Raw genomic sequence first — 16,443 nt, 5'->3', positions numbered from 1 at the left:
GGAAGACAATGTTTATTTTACAGATGGTACTTCAACCGGACGACTGGCATTAACAATGATGAATTAAGTTGATGTATTGACGTATTGCTGTCATTTAAAGGATCAGTTCCCTCAAATTACAAACAAAAGATATATTTTTCAATTATCTCCTTTGGAATCCAGCCTTGCAGATGGTTTCAGTTTAAAATTGGCAGGTTCTGAGTTTTCTGTCTTCAGGCTTTGATAGCTACTTCCTTTTTGAATCTGGTTCCCGGTTGGCAAAGCACCCAGATTTGTTAAGCTCAAGGGCTAAAGACTCCGTTATTGGACCCTTTTGTTATTTATGTTAATTCATGTTAATTTAGTTATAGTTTATCTGAAACTTCTGTTTGTTGTCTGGTTAATGTGCTATCTGCAAGCCAGTGTTTGAACTCAAGTTTGTTTGTGATGGAGACTCGCAAGTGGACCGGATGTTTTTTTTTCGTTCAACGCGACCAACTTCTAAACATATCATATCAATAATTTAATCCATGAGTTCTGTGACGGGTCTCTGGTTTTTAGGCCAAACAGCTTGTGAAAAATAAGGTGTAAAAGTAAGTAGGATCTGACTGTTATTATAATATAGTTATACCCATTTAACATGTCTTTTTAGGTAGTTAGATATTCTCTAAACCTTATGAATGACATTAGAAGTATAGTAATTAAGTGAAAATGGTGACAGTTAAGAATGGAAATTCACATTTTAGTTTTAAAGAAGTTTACTTTTAGATGGGGAAGCTAAACTTTATTAATTTGAAATAATTCAGGATACTAAATAAGATTGAATACAAACCCCATTCCTGAATGTGCGAGATTTCTGCTTCCAACTCAAAAAAGTAAATGGAATTTAAGTTTTTTTAAAACTAGATTTAAAAATATTTCAACAACAGAAACATTTTTTGCTGTTTATCCATGAAACACTTTTGATTAAACAACTTTCTACTGAAGTCGTAAGTATAAATATTCCCAGTAGTGCTGTGAGCTCCCAACCAAATTCCATTCAACTCTTTCACATTTGAGTGGAAGGTATTTCTAAACCTGGCAAATACAGCCAAAACTATCTGCATGACGAGATACCATAAGGAGGGAACTGAGGAAATAAGGTGATTTCACATTCTAAATTGCTTTAATAACACTGCCTTTTTTTGTATCTTTAGCTGAAATAGAAAAAGGAGGCTATTCAAAGAAATGGCTACATTAAAGGTCTTACATAAGTACATTGTGTTCCTTAATGTCCTGTGGAAACGTACTCCAGAAACCACTAAAGTGAAACAGCATAAGCGACAATAATCCTACAAATTTAACCAAATTCCTGTGTTCGGTCATTGATCAGCTTAAGTGTTTCGCTGTGAACATGGTATAATTAAATGTACTGCAGAGTTATTTAAATCCAACACTATTATAAACTCTATCTATGGTATCTGATATGAGTTAATCTACCTTTTAAAAAGGTGTTTTGGAGTAGTTTATAAAAGCAGCTTTAGGCGTCACTCCTGCCTGTGAAAGTACTTAGTAGTTAAGTTGATGAATTGTAAACATTTTCTGAAATATTCACCTCTTTTTCTCTTCTTTCAAACAGACCTCCCTTTCACCTCCTGTCTCGTTCCCCCCCTGACTAACCTCTGTGCTCTTTTTTTTTAACTTATAATCTTTCACACTATATTGTCTCCAGCCTCTCCTCTTCTACCAGCAGTTTCAACAGTCCAGTAAAGAAACTCCATATTAGGCCGAGTGTTCATCAGTCATCTCATGTGCTGTCGCTCTCCTTGGCTCATTTAAGAGTTTGGTCTGTAACATTAGCACCGTGTCATGTTTTACGCGTGTGGGCGAGCACATTTGGAATCAAATTTTAATTTATGTTTATAAAGTTTGAACAAAATCCACCCTCAGCCAATCCATGCCAATGATAACTCCTGCGATGTTTCACTAAGAATGTTATCCATCTAAATATGACCTCTTAGGAGAAGCATTTTTAGAGGGATTTGTTCTGCTTTATCATCGGCCAATGCAGTATTTTGTTGGCAGTTAAAGACAGAAGGAATGCAAAATGTATTGCGCTGGAAATCCTTGCACATAGCTTGTCTCCAGCCATAACTTGTCTGTTTTTATATCCTAGGAAGAGAGGCTGTTTCACTAACAAACACTTTTTTTTCCCTAGCTCTTTTTCCCAAAGCAGCCCTGCAGTTCATCTCATGATCATATCCTCCAGCTAAACCTTCTCTTTGTACCTGGTAGTTGACTCATGATAACCTTTCTCTCCCTTTTGCACTCTTTTTTGCTTTCTTTTCCAATGCCTGAAATAGAAGTGGAGCAAAAAGGTAAATGAGTGGTCTGGTCCCCCTCCCTCCCCTCTGGCTCCTTGTTCTGTGGTGTTGAGTACAGCTCCCCTCACGTCTCCTCCCCCTCCTGATTGCCTCTACTGTCAAATGCTAGACCCATAGGAGGATTTGTTGCACCCTTGGAGTACAAATGAATTTCCAAACTGAATTTCATATGACATCCACGGTCATGGAAAGTAGATTTTTTTCTCGCAATATGAAAGAAAACACCAACTGTTGGGTGTTGATTTGTTCCAGGGACTCTTGCCTAGCACTGTGTGAACCCCTTGAAGAATGAGTAGTTGTGTTATATATTCTTATTTGGCATAGTCCTGCTTGGCCCAACTTCTGCTGCACCCATAGCACGTGATGTGAAATAGCAATGATGGCTGAGTGAGATTGGCACAGAAAAAATAAAAGTTTAAAGGAAAACAAGAATTCAACTCTGTTCCTCTTTATCCAGAACCAATTTAATTTAAAAACGTCTCAACTGGATCCTTGCCATGGCCTCCCTCACCCATCAGTGATTACTCCTGTGTTTTGCCACAGAAGTAGTGAAAATCCTTTACCACTGTTGTTCGATCTATTTCCCAACCTCCACTTTCATTTTACCTCTGCTTTGCTGCCGCCACCATCATTGACAACCTTTTGTTCACTCTTATCACAAGATGTGAAGTCTGTTCCCTTTTTCATTTTGGTTTATGACCTCATTCATGTTAGTATGCATGTGCAGTGTGTCCATATACCCAGCTGTTAATGTGCATTTGACGTCAGAGACAGGCTGGTATTTGAAAAAAAAAGTGTGAACTCTACTCTTCCCTTTCCCGTGTCTTTCATTTGCAGGATTTTTACCCTTTTTGTTCACATTTTATGTTGTTTTGTCCCTGTTAGGATGTAGCAGCAGACGCTTGAGATGCAAGTTGACGTTAACGCACACATTCATTTATTTTCTTTTTCTCCCCATTCATTAGCAGTAGTACAAAAGCGCATTCCTCCAAATCCCACACAATCCCTGATCTTTTTTATCCTGCACTTGAGTTGTACAGCAGCAAGAATGATGCGTGTCAAATGTGTTACATATGTCTGAAATACTTTGTACTTACTGTATGTTGTTTTACTCTTTTCTCTGTCACTAGTTTTCATTTGTCCCGGGACTCTGAAGGGTATAGGAGACGCCACCTTCCTGTTTGAGGCAGAGCAGCAAGCGGGGTCTTGGTGCAAAGACCCGCTGCAGGCCGGTGATAAAGTCTTCTTCATGCCCTGGACGCCATACCGCACTGACACCCTCATTGAGTATGCCTCTCTTGAAGACTTCAAAAACGGTCGCCAGACCACCACCTATAAACTGCCGCACCGTGTGGACGGGACAGGCTTTGTGGCCTATGATGGCGCGATCTTCTTTAACAAAGAACGCACTCGCAACATTGTCAAGTTTGACCTGCGCACACGCATCAAAAGCGGCGAGGCTATTGTTAACAATGCAAACTATCACGACACCTCACCTTACCGCTGGGGTGGCAAGACGGACATTGACCTGGCAGTAGATGAGAGGGGTTTATGGGTAATCTACGCCACAGAGCAGAACAATGGGCGCATTGTGGTGAGCCAGCTGAACCCGTACACTCTCCGCTTTGAGGCCACATGGGACACGGCATACGACAAGCGCTCTGCCTCCAACGCCTTCATGGTGTGCGGCGTGCTGCACGTGGTCCGCTCGACCTACGAAGAGAACGAGAGCGAGGCCAGCAAGAGCCAAATTGATTACATCTACAACACCAAGATGAGCCAGGGCGAGTACACCGACATCCTCTTCCCCAACCAGTACCAGTACATCACCGCTGTGGATTACAACCCCAGGGACAACCAGCTATACGTGTGGAATAACTTTTACATCCTGCGCTACGACCTGGACTTCGGGCCCCCGGATCCTGCTGAAAGTGAGAGCTGCTCCATTTTTCTGTTTAAGTTTTCTCCTTTGTCTATTGTTTGGTTACAGCTATCACAGATGGCTGCCTTTTAATTTTGGATGCAATTCAGGTGTGATCAAGAAAAGAGGGCTGTGTTAGTCCTGGGGAAAGGGCTCATTTGCAGACAGAAATTACACATTCACCTTGGAATGAGGGATAGCTCCCGGAAGGATTGCGCCTCTTCAGAAACCCGTTTCTTTATTACCATGAGGCAAGCTGAGGCACTCACACGAGCTGAAGCTTGGACCTTATCAAATTCTTTAATCTCAGGCTTTACCCGAAACCATTGTGAATATAAATATGAAATACCGGGAATACATTTTAGAAGTATTGTTCACAGACTGACCAAGGTGATCCTCTTCCCATTGCCTTGGGATTTCAAGTTGTGTTGCCAGCCATGGCTACTTCATCAACTTCACAGCCTTTTTTTTTATTTTTTACAATAGATCAGGAGATAATAGCCATCCTATTGTAGCCTGGTATTGTAAAGTACCAGGCTGAAGTGTGTGTGAGTTGTGTACCACATGGTGAACCAGCACGCAAGAGTAGCTGTAAAAAGAGAGATCAATTACAGTGAAGAATCTTGTCAGGCGGTTAGAGAGCTTAAATTAATCTGTGAAGTGCTGAGAGGTGACATATGTGTCATCAGACAGAGGCCTTGCATTAGGATTATAATGGGCTTAATTACCTGACAGCAGCCGCTTTATCCCATAGAGCCGGGCCACGTCTCCTGTGTGAAATGGGGAAATCAAGATCTTGACCCCAAGTCTAGTTACGCTAGAAGCTCATGTTGCCCCTGAGCACTGGTCTGGATTAAATTATGATTTTAACTTCTGGATATTCGGGAGGGGTTGCCGGGGGGAAATTTGAGTCTTGACCTGAGCTGCTGAAGGGGGGGTTAGCGTTGATGTCTCAATGGCGGCTGTGTGCTCCTGAACTCTGGCCTCTTGTCAACAAGTCTGTTTGTATTCCTGCCGTTCCCTGGAATCTCCCCAGATAACTCGACACCCACAAGGTGGGGGTGGTGGGGGTACAACTTTACGCCTGTTCTGCTGAACAACCAAAGCCTCCATTTAGAGTATGTTTGAGGAGATATGAAAATACTCAAAGTTTAATGAGTTCTCCATGCATGCAAACTGCCTGCTCAACTGTTCAAGTCCTGATGTATGTAAATGTAATTAACAAGTGAATTATCATAATTACCCTCCTTGTTTCAAAAGAGGCTCAGGGAGAAGAGGAAAGTGGCCATCACAGAGCATTTTCAATGAAGGGTTTAATGTGCTCTCTCAGCTACTGTAATGCCTCGGTAAACATAAATGCCACATAGGCGCAGAGTTGCCACTTGCTTCATGAACAGTGCGTTTAATGAAGGAACCCAACAGAACATAGTAGTTGATTTCACACTCATTATTCTAAATACCCGTATCCTTTCGCCGTTTTGTTATTGGGATCCAATCAGAAATGCGTCCTTGCAACATAACTTGTCACTGTGCATCATTAAGTGTATTTCATGGAAACATTTCGAAATGTTGTAAGCTCAAGAAGGAGAGAGGGGACATCTCATTGTGCCACAGCCATTGGCAGCACCCACACTTTTTTGAATGGCACTTCAAAATAATTGGTTCTTGTTTATTAGGGGTTTTTTTTTTTGTCTGGATCTACACCTTTAACTTCTTTACTGTGTAGCTATTAGGATTTATTGCTACCCGTGATATGGTGTTGAATTAAACAACCTATTCTGCAGAGTAATCTAATGGTGCTGAAATAATGTCTCTCTCTCTGAAACTGAGGGGCCCTCGAGGCGTAAAGAAAATTAATTGTGCCCATTAAGATTCATCGACCACAGAGAGAAGTTACCTCGAACACCAAACCCGCTGTATTTCTCTCCTTTGTACAACTCATGAAACACAATGAGCGTCAGTGTCCTTTTCTGTCAGCAGCATCGACCTTCACTGTATTGCTCATCCTAGAGGGGTGCTGAAGTGCCGGCAGGATTAGGGGTTTATATTAAGATAGTTTGAGCAAAGTGATCAAAGCAGAAATAGTTGACCCTAGCAACTTGGCGGCATTTTGCTTTACCTTGTGTAGAGTGTTTGTAAAACTATGGGTTTCTTAATTCTGGCCCTGGTTGAAGTGATTATCCAAGATCTTTCCCCCTATTGATCTTTTGGCTCATTGCTGCAGACAATTCACGCACATTTAAAGAAAATGTCTACCCTCTGTTAATTCATTGTGAACACAAAACAGCAATGATCAATACTTACAGAGTCCACCTTCTCAGAGGTCCGTCTGAAAGAAGTGCATGCCAATAAAAAGCACACCAAAGCGGCGCTGTTACAAAACTGAAAGGGACACTGTTAATGTATTCTCTCTGATGTGCGAAAGCATTAACTGATTTCAGTCGAATGAATTCAGAAAAACCAATCAGGGGAGTCGGCAATTGCCGAGAGCATTTCAAACTAACAAGGAGAGAGAGGAGAAAATTAATTTGTATTTGAGGTAGCATTGATCTGAAGCCTTAAAGACGAGAGGCATAAAATGAATGGCTTTGTCCGAAAGGCTTAGCCACTCAGCTTAATCTGGTAGCAGTGAGCACAAGTGGGCTCAGAGCTGAATTGAAATGTCAAGCAAAAGCACTATTTCATATCCTGCATGCCACATGATAGATATCTATCATCACAAAGCTGCTGTTTTTTTTATTTTTGCTCAGCCATTTTGTGAGTAAACCCAGCTGAGCATCTTGATGCACTTTGGAATGCTTTTATATCCCTGTACGACGCCTCCGTTAGGGCCGTCAAGACTGAGGACATTTATAGATGTCTCATGCACTAAGCCTGTGTTCCACCTCTGAAGCATGATGTTCAGCAACAGGAATAAAGGCAAAGGTAAGGGAGTCAGGAGATTTGCAATAGCTCTACTTATTCTTATTCTCAGCCTGTATCAACCCCAGCAAGATTATGGCAGAAAATTGTTTAAGTCGTCATATATATGTGCAGACGACAGGGATGTTTGAAGTGTTTTTGCTCCGAGTGTATTTCTGTCTGCACATATATCTTCCTGTCTGCATGCATGGGTCTTTATTGTGAGCCTTCCTCTGACTCAGACGATGTAGTTGTGACTGCTCTGTTTCTGCTGCTCCCCAGTACTCAGTTTCAGGCATCATAAATTACCCTGCACAGACACAGGATATGTCCGGCAGAGCTTTTTCCGTCTAGTGCTCTTTAAAGAACAAGTGTCAAAAAAGCAGTGAGGCTCTGAAACAATTTATCGATGCCTTGAGTTTTTCCATTAAGCAGAAATAAAGACATATTCCACAGCATTGGGTAAGAAACCACGGCTGAATTGTGGCCTTTTACCTTCCATGCCAAGCTGTATGCTCCTGTCACGTAGGGTTGGATAAAGCAGAACACCATGAGTGCATTTAACAGCCTAATGTAAAATTCATGTCTTCAGGGACCTGTTTCTCTGTCATTAATTACCAGCACTGGCTCTAGGTAAAGAGACAAAAAAGACCAACTGTAGCTCGCACACGGTTTCTCTCCTCTGAGACGGTCTTGTTATTGAGTCAAGCTTTAATTCATAATGAATAAAGATATAGCCTATGAAGCCCCACACAGGAGGCACACCGTGTCTTACTCATGGTGTATAAGGACTGTCAGTGGCAACATTCCTATTGGTTTAGTTAAAGCAAAAGTTTTGGCTATTTTGGGATTGTATGTGTTCATTCCCTCCTTTCTCCTAGGCTTGCAATGCTGCATCGCACATACTCTTAGAATGGCAGGAACGTCAGATAGATTGGTCCATAATGTTTAACTATAATCTTTAAACGTTAAAGTTACGTCTGAAATGACAACAGAAATAGCTGTCTATCTGGAATACATTGCTTTTGTTAGCACAAGGTCATGGTGATTTGGTGTAGGCAGATAACCCATCATTAAAGGGAAAAATCACATTTTTACTCTAAAAATGTTGAGCTTTAGAGGTGCTTAAACCCTATCTTGCCTCTCCTGTTTCCAGTCCATCTGCTAAGCTAAGCTAGCTAGCAACTGGCTACACCCTTATATGTATCGTGCTGTATGCCTACCTTTCCTTTTTCTTGTTCTTGAATTTCAAGTTCACAACACATTGAAAAATGAAAAGAACCTGTCACTGCTCTTGATTGTTTAGTTTTTTTTCATTTTCATTTTGCTCACCTTTTCATTTAGTTTAGAAAGTATGCAGCTGAATCAGGTGCTTCTCACTTTGACAACAGCTAACTTTCAAGGGCAAGAAAAGAGGACTGCGGCACACATTTATTGCTTTCAGCCTTTTGTTCAGTGCAAACAAACCCTGCTGTAGAGATATTCTTTTAACTGAGCAATGCCTATTTGATTTTTCCTGACAACTATAAGTGTCTATTTGTCATTGTACTTGGAGGATAAGCCTTGTATGTGATTGATTTCAACATTTTAAACCAATTAAAAACAGCAATATTCGGCTTTGAGCTTGTCGTTGTTCTTCCGTAATAGCCGGTATTAGGAAAGCTTATGATGCATTTTTCCTGCCGTTTGTAATTTGAACTGCTTTTGACTGTATGTGATTTTAGAAAAAGGCTCATTTAATATTACAGTGTAAGCTGGAAAAGCAAGGAAAAATACATTATCTACATCTCTGATCATCTGATTCTCTTTTAATATTGTTTTGTCATCTTCCCCGCAGATACTTATATTACTCTAGGGGCCTATAAAGTAATGAAACTAATTCTACTTCATTTCTGATATCTTGATTTATGACCTTGCTTAATGGTTTTTATTTCTTTAAGCTCTGTTTTAATTTACACACTCTGGTTTGAACTTCAGTGACAGCCATTTGTCAAATCTTCAATCTCCAACTCTTCTATTATTTACAAGAGGTACTATTCAGCATATGGCGACAGTATGCCTCTGGTGTCAGATTGCCCATAAAGAGTGACTTCACTGCCTCTTGAGAGAAATGGCAGCTAATTGGTGCAGCCCTCTCTTGGTTGAGTGCTATCAGAGGACACAGCGCTCTTACTGGAGGGGAATGTGCTCTCAACAATCAAAGAAAATTGTAGCACGTATGCTGGAGAGACATCAAAATAAGCCCCCAAATGATTCAACATCTGACAAGCGCATTGCTTGATGTAATATTAAATGAGTAGGTTTTTTGATGTGATGTTCTCGATGTCCTTCATAATTACTCAATGATAACCCTAGACACACTGACTGTAAATATCCACGAAGATTGTATCTCGTCTTTGATTTAATAAAAATGATTCAGTGTACATCTGAAAACCCCTGGTCACAGAGTGAAAAATTAGACAATGACTTAATATCTATGAAATTACACCAATACAAACAAAATTACAATCTTCTTTAGGGTTTCATTTCCTTTGGGTTTTACGAGGGATAAAAGGAATTAGGACTGCAAATAATATTTACATTTTAGATTACTCTGCCAAATATCTTCTCAGGTAATACATCAACTATTTTTCTAGATCTGTCTCCTTTTATATTTCAGGTTTTCTTTGTATGAGCAGTCTGAATACCCAAATGACGCTATGGTAACTATGGACACTAAAAGACTGAGGAAGGAAAATAATGTTTAATTAAAAATGATAGTAGTAATTTGTTGCAGCACTAACATGTAAATGTGGACACATATTTTTGTTTATATTTCACTTAATAATCCCAGTTTTTTGCTGCTTCTCTAAATTGTTTCAATCACTGATTATAATTAAGGCTATTAAAAAGCTTTTGCAGAAATGACAAAGAAACACTGAACAAAAAAAGTCTCTGTGCTGTATGATAATTTGTGATCAAGGGTGTGTGTGGGTGGCAGAGGGCTTTGGACTCATGAGTTGGAGCAATATGGTTTCAGGAGCAGGTTAATCAGTTGACGCAAGCAAGTCGTTTCAGGCAGATGCAAATTAGGGTTCATATCAGCCTGTGGAAAGCAGAAGTTTGCTCAGGTATGGAGAGGTTTAATATTCTCAAACCTAATTACACTTGCCCTTGTATTGCATTATACCTGAATATTGAATCAAAAGAGTCAGCCCATGAATCATCTCTCTTTTCCTGAGTCAATAAAAAAGCTTCAAAGGCTATACATAATATATTCGAAACATTTTTTTTTTTTTAAATAGCAAGTTTTTTTTCAGTTTAGGGGGGAAAGTGTTTAAGTTTACTTCTATATGGAATATTCCTTTCAACTAATTTATGTTGAAATATAAATAAATATCTTTATTTGATATTACTTCTGAAAAAAAGACAATGGTGATCGTGTCCACTAAGAGATATAACATTTCTAATTACTCCCTTGTTTCCTGGGAGTAATTGTGATACCTTTAAAGCTTTGGGTGATAACTGAACACTTCATTACAGTCTGCCGAAGTTAACCGCACGTCAGCTGTTACTTTTGTAGCCGTGCTGCCCTGTGAACGAGTGGATAACAGACACACAATGACTGAGTGTAAGGTAATTAGCCGGAGCTCCTGACAGGAGTAAAGGTCATTTAGTGAAATGTCACAACTCAGCCGGCACTGTAGGGAGCTTTGCAGTTTATTTTCTTACAGTGAGCATCACAGAAATACTGCTACCTCCCTGCCGTGGCCCCCTGACTACATCGCCAGATATCAGCTTTGTAATAAACTCAGATATTTCACTGAAATGAAAAAGCAAAGATTCCCCTGACTTGCTGATTAGTGTGAAATGTGAAATCTGGGCGTTGTCACCGTTCTCTCTCAGGAAATGGAGATATTTGTCTGATGATGGAGTGTGTCTGATAGCATGATATTGCATTTTCCTAGAAGCACCAGGGAACGTGAAGACAACACTATAGGGCCTTTCACAATGGCAGACCTCATTGTGAGCAGTTGCTTTTAGCTCTAAATACAATCAGGTGGTTGTGGGGTCAAAATGTGTGATGATTAATATAGGAGGATACTATCCTATAGACCCACATACATATAAACATTCACCGTGTTTTCTTTTTTTATTTATATTGGCTATTCATACTGTATAAAATTGATAGATTTCCTATTCCGGCTCTCATTTCCTAGTTATCTCCAGGCTCTTTGCAGTGGCTATACATCTGTTGCGGACGCAGTGGTCTTAAGCAGAAACACACCTGAGCAATGGAGCAAACACAAGCGCACTTGCACACTGGCATGTGCACATTCACATATAGATTTGCTTCGCAGGGTGGGCGTGGATTGAATATAGAGGAATCACATTATTGCTGATGTATGATTTTGCCTGGAGCACTGCAGTTCTCCTTCAGCACAGCAGCTTTATTAAAGTGACAGAGATAAACTAGGCAGAAAAAGCAAAATGCAGACAGGCTTTATCTTCATTGTTGACATTTAATCAGCCCAAGGTAGTGACTCTGTTGGAAGGAAATCGCTGCTTTTGTCAAAGGATGCCCCACCACCACTGCTTGTCTTATGTATGGCCTTAAGTAAACTAAAAATAGCAAGAGATAGATGTTTAGTGTTGGCAGGTTTGCCTTGTTTTGTTTAGTGAAGGAACAGAAAAGAGGTGGAGTTATGGGTGAAAGCTGCATGAAGCTTTTTATTTCCAGAAATCATGGGCAGCAGTAACTCAATACCAACGAGCCACAGGACTCCAAACAGTCGCAGTTCCCCATTGCTAGAGACCATGGCAGCTCAAGTAAAAGCACATTTATGACTAACATCTACAATCTTCCCTCTCTCTAGTGCCAACCAGTGAAGATTTCTCTGTCTCGCCATCGATAAGCAAGACCACAGTCATCACGACCACGGCTGTGTCCACCATGAAGGGCCAGGGCGACACCACTGCAGCAGGAGCAGATCCAAGAGATGGAAGGGACCCGTTTGAGGACAATCGTGGATCAAGTACAGCAGAACCCACCGTCCCTGAGCTGCCACCGACACCCAGACGCTTCTGTGAGGCCACCAGGAGGAGAGCCATCGACTGGCCCCAGACCCACACTGGGAGCACTGTCGAGAGGCCCTGCCCCAAAGGGACCAGAGGTAGGCCCCCCATCTGTGTGTTAGTGTTTGATAAATATTGATGGTCTAACTTTATGTAACAGTTTCTTTAGATTTAAAGTTAGATTAGATTTTCTAAACTCTTTCACTCCCCGATGTTCTCTCTGCAGGATGCTAGTTGCGTCATTTTCAGAAATGGTATTGTGAACAAAGACATAAAAATGGAGCTACATGGTGTTATGGTTTTTACAAGAATAAGGAAATGCAAAAGGTCAATTGTACAATCATGTTCACATGTTTTTGCTAGTTTTTCATCTTCATCAAGTCTAGCTATTTTTAAAACTCTTGATTATTCGCTACTACGACTCTGTAGGAGGCAAACCGGAATAGTTTTTCCCCCCTGTTCTTTCCTTAACAATCAAAGTCAGAATCACATTCTCAGCATACAAATGATCAGGAAGGAAGCTTTAAAGAATATGGCTATGCCCGTATTTGCATCGATCTTCTGAGTCTATGACATTTTACCCAGTGGACATGTCAGATTTTAAACTATAATATAGCATGATTAGAGCCTTGTCTCTTCCCTAAAAAATGGGAAAGCTGCTCCTGTTTGTGTGTAATTTTGAAACCCTATCAGAGCACAGGGAGAGAGAAAAATGCCCATTTCCCCATAACACTGTGACAAAATCCTTCAAACAGGAGCTATTTGGTGTGCGGATCTATCTGTTCTGACTCTGCCTCATTTCCCTCCTAACAGAGCACAGAAACTAATGAAGTTAATGGATATCATTTGGGAAGTTATGAAATAGAAAGCGCCGCCAAAATCCAATGTCTTGTTTTTGTCTTAATTACATTCAGACAGTGTATTCCCAGTTATTTCTCACATTATAATTTCTTCTGCGAGTGGAGGAAGTCAGCAGTGAAGGGATCATTGTGCTATTGTAGCAGTTCAGTTTACAATGATGCTCACACAGAAATCTCTCACAAGTTACCTTAACACCTCATCACAGAGACTGACAGGACTGTCAGCATGAAAAGCAGGGCTATTGTGGGATGAAAGTGAAAAAGAGACAATGTTTTGATTGTGGGGGTGACAGTGAACGAGTCTTAGTTTGTATAATGTATGTTGTTTCTGTTGTCAGTGAAGTGGTGTTCATTAGGAATATTTTTTATTTAGACATGCATGGCATACACAGTGTTTACAATACTGAAATGTTTACAGTCAATCACAGACCTTTGTTTTCTGCCAGGTTTGTCCAAGCTATGTAGGAACCTGATAATGTTTTAGTATGCCTCCTACGTCTTTTTCTGTTTTTGGAGACCGTACAAAGCCTGCAACCCTTTCAAATTGTTTGGAAGTGGTTGCTTCTGCTAAACAGTTAGTTTCCTGCACCAGAGAGCCTGTATGAATGAGGTATCAGCGGGAGGAACTGCATCTGAGCAAAGGTTTTGGCTTCCCTCCAACTGTTGTGTTTATTCTGTGTTACTGCAGGCATCGCCTCCTTCCTCTGCACTGTGGCAGGGGCCTGGTGCTCCAAAGGACCAGACCTCAGCAACTGCACCTCCCACTGGGTGACTCAAGTGGCACAAAAGGTAAAACAGCAATGTGTCAGTTACAAAATATAGCAACAAAAAACATGTTACACGCCAAAAAATAAAACATCTAGTGGCAATTTTTGCCCTTTTTGCTTGCTATCTTTATTTTTCGTATACTAGCAGGGAACTGGCCAGGAGTGAATAACATGAAAAGCCTTTTTTTCCCCTTTAAAAAAAAAAATGTAGCTTATAATTGTGATGGCAAAAAGAAATGAGTTATCAAGAGTAAATGCAATGTTCTGCAGTCAGTATCTGAGAATCAAAGAGCCAGAGCTTCTTTCTCTTCTGACTCGTCTGCTTTGAAGTTCAACAGTCATGCAGGTAGAAATCTAATGAAGACCCGCACAGATAACGATTTCTGTAGCCTGAACAGACCGTAATGCAACACAAACACACAACATATTGAATTCTAAGGAGATTTACCTTGACCTGAAAAACACTTTGCACCTGCAGGAGGTTCACAGAGGGTTTTAAGTCGCTGGCATTGCCACAATTAATAATTATAGGTTTTAAAAGTGTACTAAAGAAACAAGCAGTCTCCACAGGAAATCAGTTTAATGTTTGAGTGTGTTTCATCACACCATTTTTGAAACTTCTCACAGATGCAAAAAAACTCAAATAAATTGTGGATGGTGATGATATTCAATGTGATAGGTCTGGAAACACATTAACTGCAAACATGCTGTTGTCAGTTTTGGGAATATGTTAAACCTGAAATGAATTCCAATTTAGAAACGCTCAGTAATATTTGGAGGTGGTTTTATACATTGCTATTCTAGCAGTGATACTAGAGAGAGTAATATTAATCTTGTTTGGACATTATTTCAAAACATATTTGTTCATATTCAAGTGAAAGCAGATGCATAATGTGTATGATTGGATGAATTGATTCTATTAGAAATGGCATTGAATTTTATTTAAATGGAATTCCACATAATGGTGGTTTGTAGCCATTATACAGACTGTTTTCTCCTAGTGGGAGATATACTGATATATCTGACTCTGACACCTTGGAATCGGAATGGCATGCATGTTGCTCCCACTCAGTCACTCGTAACCGTTGCTTGTATGAAATGACATGAACGCTGCATTAGCTTTCTCCTTGTGAAGTTTAATTGGCGGTGCAAGTCCAAAGTCACATTTTGATTGATGCGTGCATGTATTGCTTCATTTCCTCTCAGTACAAAATGGAAGAGTAAATTGATTTCTTGAATACGAAGTGCAAAAATCTTATAGCCTGGAGATAGGTATATAGTATATCCTCTATAGATTTAGTATGGAATTGGGTCACAGCTAAGTTAAGGCACCAAAAAACACTTATCACAACAGCTGTAAACACACTGATCACTGACGAGGAAACACTGACAGCTTATTGATTCAGATTTTTTATTTATTTTACAGTCATGTCATTACATTCCGTGGTAAACATGCGTCCCTGTGTTCATATTCAGCCTGCACACAATTACTTTCTTTCCTCCTGAACAAGCAATGGATGATGACTCTTAGGGTGTATACGGGATAGATTATTTTAGCTTCAGCGTGCAGAAGAATCTCAGGCCTGCTTCTCTGACATACCCATGTTTTCCCTCGTTGCTGTTTTTAGATTCGGAGTGGCGAAAATGCAGCTAATTTAGCCAATGAGCTGGCAAGGCACACACAGGGCCCGGTGTTTGCCGGAGACGTCAGCTCCTCAGTGCGTCTGATGGAGCAGCTCGTGGATATCCTGGATGCTCAGCTGCAGGAGCTCCGACCCAGCGAGAAAGACTCAGCTGGGCGCAGCTTCAACAAGGTACTGTGAAATTCATGTCTAGCAAAAAACTCTGTTTTTCTTTCCCCCCTTCCAAACTCTGTCAGCGTGATTCAGGACGTTCATTAGCAGGACACCTACTAATACACACAAAACATGTGCATGCACTCACACACATTCATGGACACGGAGAGTCTCGGGTGAGGGGGTTAGGGAGGCAGGTCTAGCCCTGAGGGGATCTCATTCCTCTACAGTTCCCTAGTAATTACCGGCTTTGGAAACCCAGGCTCACCTGGCAGTTTTACCTTAAAGAAGCTAATGGCCATGAGCCCCCTTACAACACAAAGAATAACTCTTCAATGCTGACAAGTGTGGAACTGCTTCCTCGCTCTTCAGGAAAGGAGTAGGCCCAAGACGTACTTACAGCTCTCAGCTGCAGGCAGTCCCATGGAGAGATGAGTGACAGATTGAAAAATTACATTGTTATTCAGACTTTCTAGACATCAGTTACTCTGTAAACAAGGTTATTTGCACCAGAATGATGCCCCATTTTTGTGCCTTTATGTTCAACACACCTACGGTGTTTGAAGATCAGGACAGGTTTCTAACTGAGGTGTACATTAAAAAAAAGCTTGTGATTGACTGATGAAAAGCAACACTGACAACAGTTAAAGGAGACCAGCAAGTTTAGTTGGGTTAACTACAAATCACACATTCATGATTAGTATTGAAGTAGCTTAAACACTGTTATGTCAAGCTGTCCATTCCCACAAAGCAACTAGTGGTTAACGGAGTTGTAAATGGCAGCAACCTTGTTTTTGTTGA

The 16,443-nt window shown here is 40.6% G+C and overlaps 1 protein-coding gene across 4 annotated transcripts in view; it reads left to right on the top strand.

Annotated features, from left to right (window-relative positions):
* LOC134866270 (adhesion G protein-coupled receptor L2-like) overlaps positions 1–16,443 on the top strand; it is a 78,783-nt gene that overhangs the window by 37,988 nt on the left and 24,352 nt on the right. For all 4 annotated transcript variants that reach the window (XM_063886353.1, XM_063886351.1, XM_063886352.1 and 1 more), the window contains exons 5-8: positions 3,473–4,273; positions 12,021–12,317; positions 13,768–13,868; positions 15,475–15,660. In XM_063886353.1, coding sequence (XP_063742423.1) covers positions 3,473–4,273; positions 12,021–12,317; positions 13,768–13,868; positions 15,475–15,660 — 1,385 coding nt within the window. The remainder of the gene's footprint in view (positions 1–3,472; positions 4,274–12,020; positions 12,318–13,767; positions 13,869–15,474; positions 15,661–16,443) is intronic.

The sequence above is a fragment of the Eleginops maclovinus genome, chromosome 6 (assembly GCF_036324505.1).
Source record: "Eleginops maclovinus isolate JMC-PN-2008 ecotype Puerto Natales chromosome 6, JC_Emac_rtc_rv5, whole genome shotgun sequence".
Lineage (NCBI taxonomy): Eukaryota > Metazoa > Chordata > Actinopteri > Perciformes > Eleginopidae > Eleginops > Eleginops maclovinus.
This window is presented reverse-complemented; position numbering and strand designations above follow the sequence as displayed.